The sequence below is a fragment of the Cibotium barometz genome, chromosome 32 (genome assembly GCF_041138505.1).
Source record: "Cibotium barometz isolate CiBa-2024 chromosome 32, ASM4113850v1, whole genome shotgun sequence".
In the NCBI taxonomy this organism is placed as follows: Eukaryota; Viridiplantae; Streptophyta; class Polypodiopsida; order Cyatheales; family Cibotiaceae; genus Cibotium; species Cibotium barometz.
This window is the reverse complement of record NC_141077.1, coordinates 51,551,507-51,573,103: the sequence shown is the minus strand read 5'-3', so window position 1 is coordinate 51,573,103 and position 21,597 is coordinate 51,551,507. Positions and strand designations below refer to the sequence as shown.

General features: G+C 45.9%; 1 protein-coding gene across 7 annotated transcripts in view; it reads left to right on the top strand.

Annotated features, from left to right (window-relative positions):
• Nucleotides 1–21,597, top strand: part of ATM (Serine/Threonine-kinase ATM-like protein) — a 317,444-nt gene that overhangs the window by 250,409 nt on the left and 45,438 nt on the right. For 6 of the 7 annotated variants that reach the window (XR_015261774.1, XM_086772521.1, XM_086772520.1 and 3 more), the window contains exons 54-58: nt 891–1,055; nt 1,289–1,411; nt 1,857–2,008; nt 2,097–2,301; nt 2,391–2,438. Coding sequence is in view for 6 of the 7 variants with exons in the window: in XM_086772521.1 (XP_086628647.1) it covers nt 891–1,055; nt 1,289–1,411; nt 1,857–2,008; nt 2,097–2,301; nt 2,391–2,438 (693 nt within the window). In the remaining variant the exon portion in view is untranslated. The remainder of the gene's footprint in view (nt 1–890; nt 1,056–1,288; nt 1,412–1,856; nt 2,009–2,096; nt 2,302–2,390; nt 2,439–21,597) is intronic. The other variant, XM_086772522.1, reaches the window with a different exon arrangement.

The following is a 21,597-nucleotide window of genomic DNA, read 5'->3' as shown; positions in this document are numbered from 1 at the left end:
AAACCCTCTTGTACATTTATGATATAATGCAATTTCAACTAGTTTTACAAAAAAAAAAGTGTGTGTGTGTGTACATAACACCAATTCTTAATCAACAAGAAGCTACACCGATGGAATCTTCTTTCACGAACATGGAATTGCAAAATGTTGTTGATACACTGGGTAAGTGGAAATCACCGGGATGGGATGGATTGTCTGTGCAACATTTTCGAGAGGAATTGGAAGACATTCTATTGGCAATGATAAATGTTGCATGGTTACAAGGAGTTATGCTGGCAAGAGGGCCTTGTGAATTGGCTCCGAAAAAGGATGTATGCTCGAATTCAGTTGTTTTAAGACCTATCACATTAATGCTAGTGCTATACAAATTGGTGACAAATATGATCTCCAATAGAATAGCCAATGTGCTTAACAATGCCCAAGTGTGAGGTCTAACTATGTGTGTGTATTACCTTGAAGCTTCTTTATACTGGTGATCTGTTCTACTTATGATCTTGCAGTAGTTAATGAATTTGACAGATGGAGATGCCACATAGTACTGCTCGTTTTGAAGGTCTTGAGAAAGCAAGAACAGCTATTTCATAGGTTTAGTAGCTCTAAAAGCTTGCTGGCAGTGAATTCAGTTTTATCCTTACATGTATAAATAGGAATTAATTTGTGTCAGTCACAGATGCAGACTGTCACTGCGCAACCTGTCTGTGCTATTCCATTACACGGTTTCATCTTTGAAGCTGCCAGAAAATGTCTATTCTTGTGTTGGTAGGCTAGTTTTTTTCTGCAGACACATGGCAACACAATGCTATGTAGCAATTTTTTGGAAGATTGTCAAATTGTTGTTTGATGCTGACAGGCACCATGTATTGATGGATTGTGCTCTCTATCTATGGCAGATGGCAATCATTGATGAGGATTGGCAAAAGAGATTGAGTCAAATGCAATATCAGTTTGATTTATTTGAGCCTTTCGTAGCGTTTCGTAAAATATTGCATCAAGTTTTGGAATGTGAAGACTTTGTTCCTCAGCAGCTTTTGGAATTTGCCACCTTTGCCCGAAAGGTAAAAAGATGAATTTGGACCCTGGAGATCTTTCTTTATTTTGATTGCAGCATCATGCCTAGGTACAAACAATGTGTGTGTTTGTTCAATTGTGTGTATGGGCTTTTGTTTTACTTCAAGCCTGTGCCACATTCTTCTTTGAGCTTTGATGATTGGTTCCTGGGCTTTTTATTTTACTCCAATGAGCTCAATAGCGATCTCACAATCTCATAGTGATAATTTGCCATGTGAAGGCTGGCAGAATAAATCAAGCTGCTGCTGCTATTTATGAGCTGAAGCAATATTACAGGCAGAGGAGGAACTCAACAGACAATCTGGGTGTACCAGAGAAGCTTGGCATATCAGCAGCAGGAAAGGTAATCTTATGAAAAGGATAGACAACTCAAATAAAATATACATGAGTGGCCATGCTTTATCATGTGTAATTGAATTTCCGTGTGCATCATTCACTTCCAAGTACTAGTGGTTTGAAGATGTTTAGATTTCCTTGGGTACTCAGACGAGGTTCCTTGGCTGCTGCATTCCTTCATGGTGCTTCTCTTATCCAAAAGGATATGACGGCCTGAACAATATGACCTACTATTTCTGAAGACACGGATTAGGATCTTTACAAACAAGTATTGTTGGAGAAATTCAGGGACATGGGAGTCCATTTGGTGCTTTAAAAAGAAAACATAACGTGGCTTTTGTCTAGTTAATTGGGGTATGTCACTTGAGATAGATAGCCGAGTTTTACTTGTTCATCTGTGTGGACAAGTTGTGATCGTTGCTACACTCACTTTGATGTGCATTTTTGTGAAGGTCCAAGAGGCAAAAATATTGTGGGCTCAGGATCAGCACGAAATGGCAGTCAACCTGTTGAAGTATGTCATTAATCATTATAACATTCAAGAGGATTCTGCAAGTGTGTATTGTCTCACTGGAAAATGGCTTGCTGAGACAAGGTCTGACAGGTCTGTGGATGCAGTTAATGTTTTTGTGGTCAAATTTTTTGTTTTGGGTTTTGAGCCTTAATGGCATCTTCTTTTCGTGCACATGCAGCGCGCGGATAATTTTAACACAGTACCTCCAAAGAGCTGTTGAACTATCTGAAAACCTTGAGAATAAAGATCTTCTTACATTTGTAGAGAAAAAGTCCCGTGCTTATTATCGCATGGCACATTACGCTGATTCTTTATATAGAAGCTATGAAGAACGCCTCAATTCTAGTGAATGGCAAGCTGCACTTCGACTAAGAAAGCATAAGGTACTCTTTGGCTACCTGGTTTGTTTATATTTGTCGTGATGCACGGTCCTATTCTATAGATCTTATGTTTTATATGTGTTTTTTTCCAGGCTAAAGAGCTAGAGGTTCTAACACGAAGGCTTAAAGATACCTTGAAGGTATAATTAAGAACACCTTTTAGTTCTAATTTTTGGCTCGAAAATAAAGTATGTGCAAAACCAACATGGAACAAAGCTTTTTCTCATATCATGCTAAGCTTCAGTTAACCTTGTCGTCAAGATAATTAACCTGTTTTTTGCATCATTGAAGTAATCAGACTGGTTTTTGGCACTGAAGCAAGGATTATCATCAATCTCTTGCTGAGAAAACATTAGTTCATTTTTAGCTTGAGTATTAGGAGAATATATCGACCATGAAAGCTGCTCCTTTACACGTGGACTCTTCTCTCACCACATCACTAGGGAAGTATACGGATGTTTTAAAGTGTCCGTGGCTCCGTAGCCGAGTTGGGAAGTACTTGAACACTTGTGTGGGAGGTCTCGAGCTCAAATCCCACTCGCCTCACGTGATACACACCAAGGCCCTTCATTGCCTATGGGTGTACCATGACCTTTCCCTGCAAAAGGGTGTACCTTGTGCTCACATCCCGGACTCTCTCTACCAGGTTGCAGAGATGTTAGAGAGATTTGGAGGCTTTGTGTGATGATCCTAACCCCTGGGAGAGGACTAGCCAGCACTATCATTCTGTTGCCGTGGCCAAGAAAGAAGAGGCTCTAGACAAGGAGCAAGCTATCAGGTTGGCTATGCTTCAAAGGGAACACAGGAAGCATTCTGAGTCCCCTTAGATCTGAGATCTCTTGTCCACTATTAGAGCGGAGTTACAGGTGGCCATGGATAGGCGGGCTGAGTTTGCATTTCATGCTAATCAAGCATTTTGGACACAGATGGGTGGCAGATGCAACAAACCTTTTTTCTCAGCATGTGGACCTATTGTCAAACCCCCAGGGTCACCCCGTAGGACAAACCTGAAACAAGACCCGAAACATGCAAAACAAAACCATAAACTATGAAGGCGGTGCAGGCCCAACTCACCACCCAACCATGATAGTCGTGGGCAAAGCCCACAAGACTTGGCTATCCCCACCGAGCCACGAGCTGAGCTAACTCGCTAGACCTACCAACCAATCTCTACTCCATGATGTCCCATACCGCCACGGAGCTACCCTCGCAGGCCTCGAGATTGTTGTCGGCCTCGACTGCATGAAGCAGGTGCATGTCTGCACTAGATCCAGGCTCTTGACCGCAGAGCTCTCGCATAGCCTCGCGAGACTCTGAGTAACTGACTGACATGGGCCACCCTTTTATAGGCTCTTGGCTGGTCACCGGACGTCTGCACATGGGCACCCGCCCGTCAGTCCACCATCCCTAGCCCACCATCCCTAGCCCAGCTCGCCAATCTGCCTACCTAGCTCAAGCTACCCCAAGCCTCGAAGGTAGTCTTGTGTGCATGCTGCACACGATAGATACACTCTGTGCACATGACACACCTTAAGTCTACTGACATGAAATAGATGATGAACTTTCACATGATAAGGCAAGTCCAATTCATATGCAACTGAACCAATCCGGCGTTTAACCCAAAATGGTCCACAGTATCTAGGGGATAATTTCGGAGATCGCCCATCCGTAAAGTCTCGAAATCTTTCAGAACTCGCAAATACACCATCGTTCCTTGAGAGAACTCTCTCGGTGAACGCTGTCTATTAGAATAAAATATGTCTCTGTCTTGAGCGCTTCTAATAGATTCCTTCGCAACTTGTAACAATTTTTGCATGTCTTGCAAAAAAGTACGTGTTGCATCATGCTCGAGTCCTAAAAATCCCACGCTAACAGGTGATCTAGGTTAAAAACCGTACTCACGCACAGATTTTCAAAGAAAAACAACAAAACCGAGAAAAGAACGAACTTGTCTCACCGTCAACGGTATCGGCCAAGCCAAAACCTTCTGCACTCGGTCATAGTCAATGCTCAACCCGTCTCGTGTGATTTTGTGTCCCAAGTAAATGTTTTCTGTCATAAAAAACTCACATTTACTAAATTTAGCATACAGTCGAGTCTGCCTTAATATAATCAAGACAGTCGTGAGGTGTCTAACATGATCCTCAAGTGTACGACTGTAAACCAAAATATCGTCTAGGAACACCAGCATGAACTTCTCCAAGTGTTCATCACGAAGGAGATCGTTCATCATTTGCTGGAAAGTGGCTGGAGCATTGGTCAATCCAAAAAGTAATATAAGAAACTCATAATGGCCATACCAAGTCCAAAGGCGGTTCTGGTGATAGCCAATGCGTAAATCTATCTTTGTGAAATACTTCGCTCCCACTAAACAGTCAATCAGGTCATCTGATCTAGGGAGAGAATAGCGGTTCTTGATTATCACTTTGTTCAGTCTCTTGTAATCTACACACATTTGCCAGGTGTTTTCCTTCTTTCTCCTAAGTAACATAGGCACATCCCAAGATGATTTACTTGGACGGATCTGGCCCATCCTCAAATAGTATGCAAGTTGTTTAGCCAACTCATCTTCCTCAGTTGGGCTCATCCTGTAAAGCCGAATGCTAACAGGTTGAGCACTAGGGACTAGATCAATATGATGATCCACTGCCCTTTCAAGTGGTAAACCTGATGGCAGCTCCTTAGGAAATACATCTTGAAACGAGTCTAGTAACTGCTTTAATTGCTGTCCCCCGCCTGCCTTCACCTGCCCCTGCTTGCCCCTTTTGTTGCCCCGCCTCCCCCTTTGCTGCCCGCCCCGTGCCTCCTTCAGTCCCCGCTTGCCCCTCTGCTGCCCCCACCTGCCCCTTTGCCCTTGCTTCCCCAACTGCTCCCGCCTTTGCCCCCCTTTCTGTGCTCCCATTTTCCTAGCAGCTATTTTATCTGGATTCAAGTCGGCCGCCCACTTTTCTTGATTGGTCTTATGGCTTTTTCTACCGCAGCCAATCTCTCATCACCCCCACTGGCCGGGAGAATCATCAATTTTTCACAAGACGAGCTCACCTCTCTTCAGCACGACATTGACCTTGAGGTCTAGACTACCCATTGTTGCAAGAGTTTATGGTTCCCACCCCTCTCGTTCGTAGGCCCGTGAATGGCTTCTAGCCGCTCTCCCTTCGGAGCTGATTGTGCACTTTCAAGATACTCGTTTACTTGGTCGAGGCTTCTTCCAGGTGGACTTTCATTCTTCAGAAGCTACTTCTCAAGCTTTGGCTAGCAGCTCCTTTCCTCTTGGTCCTAGGAAGATTTTCTTCTTTTAGTACCAAGTGGGCTTTGATCCAGTGGTGGAGGATCAGCGCCTTACCCCGGTCTCACTACGGTTCCGTGCTCTTCCTCGGTCCTATTGGAAGCTTTTAGCTTCCATGGGGGCATCCTTTGGCCAAGTTCTAGAGGTACCAATCCTCCCGAGCTCTCCTGCCTCAGCTTCCACGGCCGTTACCGCCACTCTTGATGTTGTACCCCGGGTCCTTGTGCTTGTTCCTGATCCATCGATTACTGATAATCATGTTATGCTTCAGAGACCTGACGGATCTCATTTTCGCCTGAGGATGGAGATTGCAGGCAAACGTGACCAGTGTCGGATTTGTCGTCGACAAGGTCACATTGCTAGAGATTGGCCCAGATCACAGCAGCGATGGCAGGCACCCTCGGACCCCCATACCTGCCCCTTCACCCACACCCCCTGTGAAGCACCCTAACCCCTATGTAGCTCTTGCCTCACAGGATGTTGATCCTTTTTTGGAGGATGAGGCCTTGCAGGCACATGACTTGGATCCCTCACAGGAGGATGCTGCATTACAATTATAAACTGGATGCTAGTTAGTGTGGGAGATTAGGCAAGCTTCTCTCGGGACACACCTTTGGTCACCGGCTGTTGGTACCAAGGGTGGTGTTTGTATCTCTGTCTCAGCTTTGATCTTGCCTTGCATCATTGGACATGGTGTTATTTTGCTTGCGAGAGCGCAGTGGATCCTTCTTATGCAGGGTACTACACGCATTGATATTCTCAACCTCTATGCTCCTAACCATAGAGGTGAGAGGATTGCCTTTTTGGAAATCTCTCACTACATTGATGCCTCTTGCCGACCATTGGATTATTGGTGGGGATTTTAACATGGTTGAGATGCCAACGGATAAAAGAGGTGGACATGAGGGCTTGGTGCATCCTCTTGAAAGAGCGTCTTGGGAGAGGTTTATTCTCTCCATTCATGGTAGAGATTGTTGGCATGAGGATGACATTTTGAGGAGTCCATCCACTCTTCTTTATTCATGGTTCAACAGGAGAAGAGATGTAGGATGTATCTATGCACGATTAGACAGATTTTGTGGATGATTGGGTGCTTGGCAGAGGTGGATATACTCTTATTGCTACAGGCACCTCCAAATCGGATCATTGCCCAGTGGTTTTATGTATTAGAGATCTGAATTGCCATGGATCAACACCCCATGTACGCATCCCTGATCATTTGTTTTCAGATGCAGAGCTATCGCGTCGTATGCTTGATATTTGGAGATCTCATGACTTCTTACAGGCCTCTCAAATCCTGGCCTCTGCTCTCTGTGATATTAGTGACTTTTATCACACATGTGCCATGTCTAAGAGGCAAGAGGCCTTGGACATAAGTAGATTGGCTGCCTTGCAGAAAGAGCACGAGAAACATCCTCATGCTCAATGGGTTGCAGATTCTCATGACTTCTTACAAGCCTCTCAAAGCCTGGCCTCTGCTCTCTGTGATATTAGTGACTTTTATCACACATGTCCCATGTCTAAGAGGCAAGAGGCCTTGGACATAAGTAGATTGACTGCCTTGCAGAGCACGAGAAACATCCTCATGCTCAATGGGTTGCAGATTCTTTATGCACTGTTAGAGCAGAACTTGATCTCTCTTGAGCAACGTGCAGAGTACCGTTTCCATGCCCAGGAATCCTGTTGAACACAGATGGGTGGCAGATGTGACAAACATTTCTTTGCTTCTCACGGCCCATCTCATGCCAGAGATAGTGTCAGGCAGTTGCAGGATTCACATGGCACTCTTCACTCAGATCTTCTTATGGTTAGACAGATTGCCACCAATTTCTATCACCAGCTTCTTAGTGCTGAGCCTCATTCTGATTTGAGACATAGGACACAGAGGAAGGTTTAGAATGCATTGCCACATTTGATCACTGAGGAGATGTGTGCCGCTCCGGATGCCCCTTTTTCTATGCAGGAGTTCAGTCATGCTCTTCATGCCTTACCTCATGGTAAGTGTCTAGGGGAGGATGGCCTCTCCCCTGTTTTTTTCATTACTTTTGGGGATGAGGTTGGGACTGAGATCACATCGGCTTTGCAGGAGATGTGGGACATAGGTTCTTTGCCTTCCTCTCTCACTGAGGGGCTTATTTATCTTATTTCTAAGAGCGGGGATAAGACATTGATTGGCCAGTGGAGACCTATCACCTTACTTGGGACTGCCTATAAGATTCTTGCTAAGGCAGTGAGGATCAAGTTGCAGCCAATTTTGCAGGATGTTATTCATGATACCCAGAATGGATTCTTACACGGCAAGAGCATCTTTGATAACATTTTCTCGTTTTGGGAGGCCGTCGAATGGGCTAAAGCGAGCAATCAGCCCTTAGCCATTCTACTCTTGGATTTTGAGAAGGCCTATGATAGAGTGGATTGGGACTTCCTTGAGGGTACTCTTAGTCATATGGGCTTCTCTCATAGATGGATCAAGGGAGTTTCATGCATGTATCGTGATGCCCACAGTAGAGTTCTTGCTTGCGGTGTTAGAGGAGAGCGGTTTCAGATTTCTCGCTCGGTACGACAGGGCTGCCCATTAGCCCCTTTAATATATATCATAGTTGCAGAGGCCATGAGCATCTTTCTCCGCTCCACTGTTGGTATTTCAGGATTGAGGTCCGTAGTCAAGAGGAGTTGGTTGACTCTGAGTTAGCTGATGACATAGCCCTGTTTTTGGAGGCTTCACATATATGCTTATGTTCCTTCCAGGTAGCACTAGAGGAGTTATGTTTGGCAGCAGGGGCCCTCATTAATTGGCACAAATCTGTTGGTTTTTGGGTTAGTGATTCACCGAGAGTTGATTGGGGTGCAGAGCTTGGTTTTACTTGGATCAGCAGAGGATGCACTGCTAGATATTTGGGATGCCAAGTTGGGATTGATATTTCTCCTGCACAGCAGTTTGCTCCAGTACTTATGAGTATAAAGCTCCTCCATTGGAGCTCCAAGAGATTAGATTTAGCCTCCAGAGCTTTGGTGGCTAATCAGGTTTTGCTTGCCTCAGCTTGGTTTATTGCCTCTTGTTGGTCCTTCTCTCGTGCGTGCATTGGCCAATTGCGGAGATTGATCCGCAATTTTCTCTAGTCGGGCTTGGATGGCACCTCAAACACTCGTGCCAGGGTAGCTTGGCTCACAGTTATTCAGCCCAAACGAGAGGGGGGCTTGAATATTATCGATCCGGATGTTCAGTGCAGGGCGTTGCTTTGCAAACTTGTGGTCAGAGGTTTCCTACCAAGCACTGAGCCTTGGAAGGATTTTTTCTTGTCTCAGATTCCCAGGGTCGGGAGATCGATCCGGATGTTCAGTGCAGGGCGTTGCTTTGCAAACTTGTGGTCAGAGGTTTCCTACCAAGCACTGAGCCTTGGAAGGATTTTTTCTTGTCTCAGATTCCCAGGGTCGGGAGAGACTGGATGCCCAGCACACGTTTTTTGTTCACAGAGGCCGATATTAGGGCACCATCTTCCCCTCTTATTGCAGCCATTGTCAGAGCATGGAGAAGCATTAGATATTTTTTGCGACAAAGGCTTCCTAGGTCTTTGGACGGGGCTGACCGACAACCTATTATGTGGAACGAGTTCATTAGGGATGAGGCTGGTCGGCCACTTGGTGCATCTCGTTATATGCAATGGTAAGGATGGGAGAGATGCGCATACACAGTTCTTGCTTGGAAGACCTTTAAGAGTCTTCCGGAGGATCGGAGAGTTGCATCCACTCAGCATCTTAGGGGCTCTCGCATTGGTTTGATCAGATTGATGTGCTATTTGGCATGAGTGGCTTTCTGGGACCTTTCACAGAGACTATCATCCAAGTTGGCTGGGAGTTTTTTCGAGGATAGGCATACCTCTGCAGGTCATTGCTCTCCCAGGCCAGGAGGACACAGATTGCCTCATTTATTCTATCATGCTTGGTGGGAGATTAAGGAGATGTAGTATGGAGGAGATCATCCCAAATACTAGGCTTAGTCCAGTGAGGATTGTTGGTCGCTCGGGGAAGCACTGGTTCATTGACCCTTCTCCTCAGATAGTGACTCATGGCTCTTCGTGTTTGTGGCTATATGGTGGCAGTCCTATCAGATATCTTCAGTGGGATCCAGGAGAGTGGGAGTGGATTGATGCCTTTGATCCTTTGAAAAGCCTTCCTTTTTTGAGTTTCACTGTTCGGAATGCCAGGCTTCTCCTTATTCGACAGATGCATAGGATCCCTACTCTCAAGCCTCATTGGGAGAGCTATGATATTTCTCCAGTGATACAGTGCAGATTCCCAGCATGTTTTATTGCACGATGTTCCTCACTCTGATTATACTCTGATTATACACCCCCTAGACAGAGGATTGACACTAGTTGGGAGATTATTGCCAGTATTACAGCATGGCAGATCTAGAGAGCTAGATGCACGGAGGCTATTGAGGGTGTAGATTTTTGGGTCTCAGTGCATTAGTACTGTATGGGGTGATATCCTCCACACTCTTATGGCTACTTGGGCTCGCATTCAAGGGCCCTCTCGTTCTGCGCAGGTAAAGCGTGTGATATTTATGCGGGAATGGGACTATGGCATCTTCTTTTCCTCTAGTACTACAGGTCTTACATGGCATCATGATACTCCTCAGTGGTTGAAATCACCTTACATATTGGGTGATTCTATTCTTTTCCGGCTTATAGCTGTGATTGTTATATGTTTTTCTCATACTTAATAGAAGTCTCTTTCTGAAAAAATATATATATATATACATATATATGTATATATATGTATATATATATATACATATATATGTATATATATGTATATATATACATATATACATATATATACATATATATGTATATATATGTATACATATATATACATATATATGTATATATATGTATACATATATATGTATACATATGTATACATATATATACATATATATACATATATATATATATACATATATATACATATACATATATATACATATACATATATATACATATGTATATATATGTATATATATATATATGTACATATATATACATATATACATATATATGTACATATATATATATGTATATATGTACATATATATATATATATGTATATATGTACATATGTACATATATATGTATATATATATGGTCTACGTGACAAGGTCATCGACCGTCACCCCATCAACCTGATGATCGTCACCATGTTGAACGATCTCGTCCAACTGACGATCGTCGTGCTCTCTACCGGCCATGGTCAAACCCGAGAAAGCTATTGCTGGCCAGGGAAATCTCGCATGTAAGGGTGGAGTACCACGGTGTCCTATCCGTCCATGCAAAAGTAAAGACCTCCAATATCTTTAGAGAACTCTCAAGCTCTGTGTGCTTTTTTTTTATAATGTGTAAATATACGAGTCCCCTTTTTGTTTAAAAAGATTGTCCCATGCCTTTCTTTAAAAAGAAACAATGTCCAGCTTTGTTCAAAAAATCATGGCATGCTTTTTATATGAAAAACATCATGCTTTTTTTTTTCTTGTGAGAAACCAACACTCAGTTTTTTTAATAAAACATTCTGTTTTTTCTTTAAAAACCTGATATACGCTACTTTTGGACTACTGCCGGTTGCTTTTCCCTCTTGCACACAGCTATCTGCACACTATACGGACTGTTCAGAGGCTGTCGTGAAGCTCTGATGCTGCTTTTTACTGCACTCCAGTCCGTATATATGTACAGCTGCGCATGCTGTGCTCGTACGGCCTGTGTACCACAAGTGCGGCCTGTCCAGGCCTCGGTCCAGGCCTCGGTCCAGACCCCCACGTGCGTGGCTGCCATACCTGTGCGCAGGCCCGTACAGCCTTGTACGGCTGCCATGTGGCTTGTACGGCCTCCTGCAACCTCTGTACAGCCACCTGCCCCTAAGGTAGCCAGCATGGCCAAGCATGAGACTCTTCAAAAGAGGGGTCACTCCACACACAAACCACCGCGATCTCTTCTCCCCTTTCTCAGATGACTAGACATGCTTTTTTCCCTACGCCAACCACAATCTCCATGCAACATAGAGCAACGACTTGATAGCAAAAGCAACGATTCATAGGAAGAGAACGATGAGAAGCGTACCCGGGTCTCTTGTCAGATTTGATGCATAACCACGCATACCTTTCAGCTTCTTGCATTAGGGTTGGCTCTGATACCACTGTCAAATCCCCAGGGTCACCCCGTAGGACGAACCTGAAACAACGAACCTGAAACAAGACCCGAAACCTACAAAACAAAACCATAAACTATGAAGGGGTTGCAGGCCTGACTCACCACCCAACCATGACAGCCGGGGGCAAAACCCACAAGACTTGGATGTCCCCACCGAGTCACGAGCTAAGCTTACTAGCTAGACATACCGACCAATCTCTACCCCATGACGTCCCATACCACCACAGAGCTACCCTCGCGGGCCTAGAGGTTGCTGCCGGCCTCGGCTGCATGAAGCATGTGCACATCTGCACTAGATCCAGGCTCCTAACCATAGAGTTCTCGCATATCCTCGCGAGACTTTGACTAACTAACTGACCCGGTCCACCCTTTTATAGGCTCTTGGCCGGTCATCGGACGTCCACACATGGACGCCCGCCCATCAGTCTATCCCTAGCCCAGCTTGCCAATGTGCCTACCTAGCTCCAAGCTACCCCAAGCCTCGAAGCTAGTCTTGTGTGCGTGCTTCACACGATAGATACACTATGTGCACATGGCACCTATGCACAGTAGGGATAGTTTCATATGCTTGTAGGATTCTCAGGGAGAATTTCATACTGATCCAAATAAGGTGAGCAGTATTGCTGCAGCTTTTCATCAGACCTTGCTCTCTGCAGAGGCCTACTCTTTGGATAGAGATATTGCACAATTGAAAGCCTAGGATTGCATGCCCAGGCTTATTAGAGATGATATGTGCGCCTCTTCGGATGCCCCTTTTGAAGGTGAGCGGAGACATGCTTTGCCCTCTCGAAAGGCAAATGCCCAAGGGATGATGGTCTCTCTCTATCCTTCTTTTTGCAATTTTGGGATTACATTGGTGATGATGTTATTATTGCTCTGTAGGAGATGTGATGTACTGGTATGATGCTCCCTTTTCCCATGGAGGGTCTTATCCCTAGTCCGGACTCCGGAAGGTGGGGACAAGACCAATATTAGACAATGGAGGCCCATAACTCTGCATGGGTCTGCTTACAAAATCTTAGCGAACGCAATGAGTATAGGCCTTCAGCCTGTTCTTAAGAGAGTTATTCATGATACACATAATTGCTTCCTCCAAGGAGAAAGTATTTTTTATAGTGGATGGGCTAAATCTAGCCAACAACCCCTCGCCATTCTCTTGCTAGACTTTGAAAAAGCTTATGACAAAGTGGACTGGGACTTCTTGAAAGGCATGATGGGTTTCTCCCACAGCATAGTTTTGGCTTGCGGGGGGCATGATGAGTGCTTTGAGATCTCCCGTTCCGTGAGGTAGGGATTCCCCTTAGCTCCACTACTTTATCTTATAGTAGTGGGGGGAAGCAGGTTTCTCAAGGTTACCCCAGGGGTTTTGGGCCTTAGGATTCCTCTTTGCACAGAGAAAGAGTTTTTGGACTTAGAGTTAGCAGATGATACTGCTATGTTTTTGGAGGCTTCACAGGCATGCATATATGCTTTCTACATTGCCTTGGAGATGTTTTGTTTGGCAGCAGGCACCACTGTCAATTGGCACAAATCAGCGGGATTCTGGATTAGTGACTCTCGGCAGCATACAGACTAGGGTTTGGATGTGGGATTTACTTGGATTGAGAGAGGATGCACTGCCAGATACCTTGGCTATGAGGTTTGCATTAACGTCAGGCCTGCACAACAAATTGCTCTTGTGCTCATGAGCATTAAAAGCAAACTTCAACATTGGAGTAGCTGGAAGTTTGATTTGACAGCTAACAAGTATTGCTAGGGAATGCTTGGTTTGTCGCATTGTGTTGGGTTTTTCATAAGGGATAAATTGGTTAGCTTCGTTGGCTATTTTGGAACTTCCTTTGGTCAGGATTAGGTGGCAGCGTACACACCAAGGTGAGAGCAGCTTGGGATACCATTATTATGCCTAAGCAAGAGGGAGGATTGAACATCATTGGCTCGGAGGTGCAGTGTAAGGCTTAACTTTGTAAGCTATGGTAGTCAAAGGATTTCTTCCTGGCATTGAGCCTTGGAAGGACTTTCTTTTGCAGCAGATTATGAGGTGCACTTTGATTAGGGAAGGTCATTGGATTTACAACCGTCTTCTCGGATGCAGAGCACCAACCACCTTCTTTGCCCTTGGTGAGATCTCTTTTGCGAGCCTAGTATTGCAGGAGGAGCTTCTTGGCTCATATTCCTCCGCAATCAGTTGAGGAGAATTACAGGCAGCCCATTGTGTGGAATGAGTTGATCTTGGATGAATATAATAGAACAGCCACGCGTATCCAGTGGGTTGCTTGGGTGATTCTTCTCCCCTCAATGTTGGATTGGAAGAGGCTCATGAGTCTTAGGGAGGTTGAGAGAATGCTTTGCACCCAGCACTTGAGAAGCACTACACAAAGGTTTATACAGATGAATGTAGCCATACCTAATCATTGGATCACAAGAAACTTTGTGGAAGGGCCTCATCAGGGTATTTTTAGGGACCTGGGTACCTCTTCAGGTCATGTGCCTTCCCACTTAGAGTGAGGACGATGTACGTGTTTTTTGCTCGATTGAGGATATATGGCTCTTGGCGAGACAAGTCTTGGGCAGGATATCATTGAGGGTGGTGAGCAGTGCAGGGAAGCACATCTATATTGATCCCTCTCCAGGGATGATTACGGACTCTTGCAACGTGTGGTTATATGATGGGTGTCCTATCAGATACCTACACTGGGGACCCACTGTGTGGGCGGGCAGGAGGAGAAGTGCAAAGAGAAGAGGGAAGCGAAGTGAATGGCAACCAGAGAGGAGGGGGGGCGAAGGGAATGGCGGGCAGCACACAGGCGCGCAGGCAAAGAGAAGGGCGCGCGACAGTACGGGGAGCTCGCTAGAGTTGTGTAGTGTGTGCATCTTGAACCACCATGTATTGTAATTGTTCTTGTCAAAATCGCTTGCATCACCAAGAAGATATATATTACTCGAGTCATTATGGTAGCTTGGGCTGACATAGAACCTTCAGTATTTCGCTAAAGCTTTGGTGAAGATCTTTGGGCAAAGTGGTTACCAGGCTTGCTAAGACGCACTCACTTTCTCAAAGACACAGGAAAATTTATCCATGTAATGAGAAGTTACTTCAGCTTACTTCTATCAAGTATGAAAAAAGCATACAACAATCATAGCTATAAGCCGGAATAGAATAGAATCACCCCAATATGTAAGGTGATCTCAACCATTTAAGTATGAAAAAAGCATACAACAATCACAGATATAAGCCCGAAAGGAATAGAATCACCCCAATATGTAAGGTGATCTCAACCACTGAGGAGCATCATGATGCCATGAGAGGCTTGTGACTAGAGGAGAAGAAAATGCCATGGTCCAACGCGCTTTGCCTGCGCGGAATGAGAGGACCCCTAAATATGAGCCCAAGTAGCCATGAGTGTATGGATGATATCACCCCATATAGTACTAATGCACTAAGACTCAAAAATCTGGACACCCTCAATAGCCTCTGTGCATCTAGCTCTCTTGATCTGCCATGCTGTAATACTGGCAACAATATCCCAACTAGTGTCAATCCTCTGTGTCTGGGGGGTCTATAATCTGAGTGAGGGACATCCTACAATAAACCATGCCAGGCAATACCTCTACGAATGAAAATATCAGAGTCTATATCATTGCCCTCGTAGAAAAGCTGCGGATCAAACTGGGAAAGCCAAGCAACTGCCTCCCAAGTTGCATGCGTGGCGCGGCCACTCAATTTGCCCATAAGTTGGGCTATAGGAACCCAAATATGTTCTGCAGTGCTACAGTCCCATAAACAATGCTGTACAATCTCAGAATTTGCCGCACATCTCGGGCAAGTAGGTGCAACACCGAAAAACCAATCTCCACTGATTGGTGGGGAGATCACCATGTATATGAATGCCAAAGCCTATGCCAATATCTACGCTATATCACTGGAGAGATATCATAACTCTCCCAATGAGGCCTGAGAGTAGGGATCCTATGCATCTGTCGAGTGATGGGAAGCTTGGCATTCCGGACCGTGAAAGTGAAAAAGGGAATGCTTTTCAATGGATCGAAGGCATCAATCCACTCCCACTCACCTAGATCGCACTGAAGATATCTGGTAGGACCACCACCATATAGCCACAAACACCAAGAGCCATGAGTCACTATCTGAGGAGAAGGATCAATGAACTGGTGCTTCTCTGAACGACCAACAATCCTCAGTGGACTAAGCCTAGTATCTAGGATGATCCCCTCCATGCTACATCTCCTGATTCTCCCTCCAGGCATGATAGAATAGATGATGCAATCTGTAGCCTGTTGGACCGGGAGAGCAATGACCTGCACAGGTATGCCTATCCTTGAAAAGACTACCAACCAACTTCGATGATAATCTCCATGAAAGGTCTCAGAGAGCCACTCATGCGGTATAGCTGCATCAATCTAATCAATACATATGTGAGAGCCCCTAAGATGTTGAATGGATGCAGCTCTCCGATCCACAGGAAGACTCTTAAAGGTCTTCCAAGCAAGAACTGTGTATGCACATCTCTCCCATCCTAACCATTGGATGTAAACGAGATGCACCAAGTGACCAACCGACCTCATCCCTAATGAAATTGTTCCACATAATAGGTTGTTGGTCAGCCTCATTCAAAGATCTAGGAAGCCTTTGTCACAAGAATGGTCTCATGCTTCTCCATGCTCTGACAATGGATGCAATAAGAGGGGAAGATGGTGCCCTGATATCAGCCTCTGTGAAAAACAATTGTGTTGGGCAGCCAATCTTTCCCAACACAGGGTGTACATCCAAAAATCTGAGACAAGAAAAAATCCTTCCAAGGCTCAGTGTCTCGTAGGAAACCTCTAACCACAAGTTTGCAAAGCAACGCTCTACATTGAACATCCGGATCAATAATATTTAGGCCCCCCTCTCGTTTGGACTGAATAACTGTGAGCCAAGCTACCCTGGCACGTGTGTCTGTGGTGCCATCCAAACCCGACCAAAGAAAATTGCAGATCAACCTTTGCAATTGACCAATGCACACACGAGAGAAACACCAACAAGAGGCAATAAACCAAGCCGAGGCACGCAATACCTAATTAGCCACCAATTCTCTGGAGGCTAAATCTAATCTCCTGTAGCTCCAATGAAGAAGCTTCTTCCGGATACTCATAAGTACTGGCGCAAACTACTATGCAGGAGAAATATCAACCCCAACCTGGCATCCCAAATATCTAGCAGTGCATCCTCTACTGATACAAGTAAAACCAAGATCTACACCCCAAGCAGCTCTCGGCGAGTCACTAATCCAAAAACCAACAGATTTGTGCCAATTAATAAGCGCCTCTGCTGCCAAACAAAACTCTTCTAGGGCCACCCAAAAGGAACATAAACATATGTGTAAGGCCTCCAAGAACATGGCTGTGTCATCAGCTAACTCAGAGTCAACCAGGTCCTCTTGACTATGAAGAGCCAACCTCAATCTAGAAATACCAACAGTGGAGCAGAGGAAGATGCTCATCGCCTTTGCAACTATGATATATAATATTCTCGGATAAAAAAAACTATGATATATAATAATGGGACTAAAGGGCAACCTTGTCATACTGAGCGAGAGATTTGAAACCGCTCTCCTTTATCACCGCAAGCGAGCACACTAATGTGGGCTTCACAATACATGCATGAAACTCCCCTGATCCATCTCTAAGAGAAACCCATATGGCTAAGAGTACCCTCAAGGAAGTCCCAATCCATTCTATCATAGGCCTTCTCAAAATCCAAAAGCAAAATGGCTAAAGGCTGATTACTCGCTTTAGCCCATTCAACGGCCTCCCAAAACGAGAAAATGTTATCAAAGATGCTACTTCCGTGTAAGAATCCATTTTGAGTATCATGAATGACATCCTGCAAAATTGGTTGCAATCTAATGCTCACTACCTTAGCAAGAATCTTATATGCAGTCCCAAGTAAGGTGATAGGTCTCCGCTAACCAATCAATGTCTTATCCCCACTCTTAGGGATAAGGAAGATAAGCCCCTCGGTGAGAGAAGAAATCATAGAACATGTGTCCCACATCTCCTAGAGAGCCGATGAGATCTTTTCCCCAATCACATCCCAAAAAGTAATGAAAAAGACAGGGGAGAGGCCATCCTCCCCTGGACACTCACCTGCATAGAAAAAGGGCCATCCAGAACGGCACACATCTCCTCAGTGATCAAATGTGGCGATGCATTCCAAATCTTCCTTTGTCCCTTGTGTCTCAAGTTAGAATGAGGCTCTACACTAAGAAGCTGGCGATAGAAATCAGTGGCAATCTGTCTAACCATAAGAGGATCTGAATGAAGAGTGCCATGTGAATCCTGCAACTGGCCTGACACTATCTCTGGCATGAGATGGGCCGTGAGTAGCAAAGAAATGTTTGTTGCATCTGCTCCCCATTTGGGTCCAAAAGGATTCTTGGGCATGGTAGTGGTACTCGGCACGCTACTCAAGAGAGTAATGAAGCTCCGCCCTAACAGTTCATAAAGAAAATGCAACCCAGTGAGCATGAGGATGTTTCTCGTGCTCTTTTTGTAAATCCAAGGCCTCTTGCCTCCTAGAAAGGGCACATATGTGATAAAAGTCACTAATATCACAAATAGCAGAGAACAGGCTTTGCGAGGCCTAAGAGAAATCATGAGATCTCCAAATATCAAGCATCCGACGTGATAGCTCTGCATCTGAGAACAAATGATCAGGGATGCATACATGGGGTGTTGATCCATGGCAACTCGGATCTCTAATGCATAAAACCACTGGGCAATGATCCGATTTTGAAGTGCCGATTTTGAAGTGCCTGTAGCAGTGAGAGTATGGTCTCCTCTGTCAAGCACCCAATCATCCACATAAAATCAGTCTAAACGTTTATAAATACATCCTGCATCCCTTCTCCTGTTAGACCATGAATAAAGAAGAGTGGATGGTGTCCTTGGAATGTCATCCTCATGCCAACAATCTCTGCCGTGAATGGAGAGTATAAACCTCTCCCAAGACGCTCTCTCAAGAGGATGCACCAAGCCCTCATGTCCACCTCTTTTATCCATTGGCATCTCAACCATGTTAAAATCCCCACCAATAATCCAATGGTCAGCAGCATGAGGCATCAACATAGTGAGAGATTTCCAAAACACAATCCTCTCACCTCTATGGTTAAGAGCATAGAGTGTCACAAGTTGGGGACGCAAAATGATAATAATAGACCAACACTTCAAATACCACACAGAGCATGATAACACAGTGGAAGAACCATAAATAATACAATAACACCGCACTGAGCCAGAACGGCCGGCCCCCTGTAGGAACTTGTTTATTGATAGAGAAGCTTTTACAAGATACCAAGGTGCGGGTGCAAACAGCACCGGATTTTCCACAAAGCATTAGCACATACCTTGCCCAAATCTCCGTCTATTGATAGAGAAGCTTTTACAAGATACCAAGGTACGGGTGCAAATAGCACCGGATTTTCCACAAAGCATTAGCACATACCTTGCCCAAATCTCCATCTAGAGCCAAGATACAAACGTCTCCAGAAGCTGTCCAAGACTGTCCCAAAAAACAGCCCCATGAATTCAGCACATAAACAGTCCATGAAACAGCCCGGTACGGAGCCCAAAACAGACCCGAATTCTGTGCCGAATCAGCCCCAAAACTGAGCCTCAAATCAGCCCCAAAAACAGTCCCAAATGTGCCTAGAAACAAGGCGAACAGCCTTGTCAGGCTCTGGGAGAAAGCGACCAGCCATCTGGCTGCCCTAGAAGAAGTCGACCAGCCCTGTAGAAGGTATGGAAGAAGTCGACCAGCACTATGGGAGGTTTGGAAGAAGTCGACAAGCCGAATAGAGGATATGGAGCAAGTCGGCCAGCCTTGTAGAAGGCATAGAGCAAGTCGGCCTGCTGAAACAGCCCCAAATCTATTGTATGGCCAGCGCAAGAGAGAGGAGGGAGAGAACTATAGTCGACCATCAGAGAGAAGACTCCATAAGGATGCGCATGCTCAAAACAGTCCCAAATCCTTGCTTTTATAAAGTCGAGTTTCTCTATAATTGAAGTGCTTTCCTTTTTTGCCCAAAATAGGTGCACTCAGCCAAAAATATCAACTCTATGCATTTTTTTTTTTTTTCCGAGAAAAGATCCTTTCATTAGTTATATAAAAACGCCCGAAGGGCTACAAAGATCTCTCCTGCTCCTAAGAGAGAGAAGAGCAGTGAATACATCATGGCAGCCCGGGAGACTCTCCCTAGGTGCTGCAAAATACAAGCATCAGTATTAAAAAAAAACTGAGCGGCTAAATCATACAATAGGGGGGGGGAAGAGCCAAACAGGTGGCCTGTAGTGCCAACGGGGGGATCCCGTGTGTAAGGTGTAGAACGGGCCACAGCGCCAAGTGGTGTGAAAGGCCTGGCGCCGTAAGATCGCCTCATCCGAGTCTCCCCGGATGCGGTCGTACTGTCCTCGCAGGGTGTGGATCAACTCCTGCCAAATCCCCCGAACAGTCTCTGCTGGTGGCTCTAATCTCCCCTCAAAGGCCGTAAAGCACCGGGCCCTCCAGGTGAACCAGATGGTGAGGCTGCTGAGGAGCTCCCATCGTAAATCCCTCTCCTGTGTCCAGCTGGCGGACGAGAAATCCGGTGCCGGAACCAGGCGAGGCTGGCCCCTAATAAATCTGATGGCCTGACTGCCCTGCTCCATCTCATAGCCCATAGCAGGCCCTGACAAAGTCGACCAAGCAGCGGCACCCCACGTAAACATACCCTCTAGAGAGAGGGGGGCCAGAATACGCAGCATCCGCAGCCAAATCTGCTGTGCCTAAGGGCAGTCCCAAAGGCAATGTCTCTGTGTCTCCATAGGGTGGCCGCATCGGACGCAGGCCGCCGGAAGACCGCTGTAAACAAGCGAAGTGCCAATTGCTGAGCCCCTGTGGGCGACCAGCCACTGAAAAGCCGAGATCTTGCGGGCCTGCCGACTAGCCCAGAGCCGAGCCCAGAAATCCTCCAAGAACTCCTGTGAGAGTCCCTGCAATCGCCAATGCCCCGCTGCCGCTGGAGAAACCGTCCTCCTCACCGTCAAAATATGCCGTCCCAGCCGAACAGTATACTGGAAAAAGGTGATCTCTGTGGCCTCAAGGGATGCATAAGGATCATGCCACTCGTACTCCCCGGGGTCCCACTGTAGCCGGGCCAAGGGGCACGCTGCATATGCCCATATGCGCCAATCCGGAAGCACATCAGCAGGGTCGGGGTCAATATGCCACTTCCGAGAAGCGACAGCCACTACCCGAATCCTCTGGAAGGTGCACTTTGCAACCAAAGGCGACTCCACCTCCACTCTCTGGAGTCTGCCCTCATCCTGAATCTCATGGTAGAGGCATCTGCCATCCTCAGTGCTAGTTCTGACAGCAATTAGGATCTCCAACTGCGTAAAGGCTCCCATCCACCGTGGGGCCACTGGCTCGAGAGGTGTGAACCACTCCTCTCTAAGTGCCTCCTGAATATCATCCCTCATAATCAACCCCCCTCTGAAGTGACTCAGCCTCTCCACCTGGATCTCCTCTGGTAGACTGCAGAAAGCCTGCCAGTCTCCAAAACTACGAGCTGGGCCTGCCGCTAAAGGTCCCCAGGCTAGACGAGGCCGAGAACCCAGCATATGACCCTGCTCCGTACGAACCGCTGGGCTCCAGATGAGCGGCTGCCTGGCCCGCTCCTCAACACAAGAAGGAGGCCGCTGAGAGAGCCCCGGTCTCAGCAGCTCCCAAGCTCTCAGGATACTCAAAGCAAATCTGTCCTCCCATCCTCT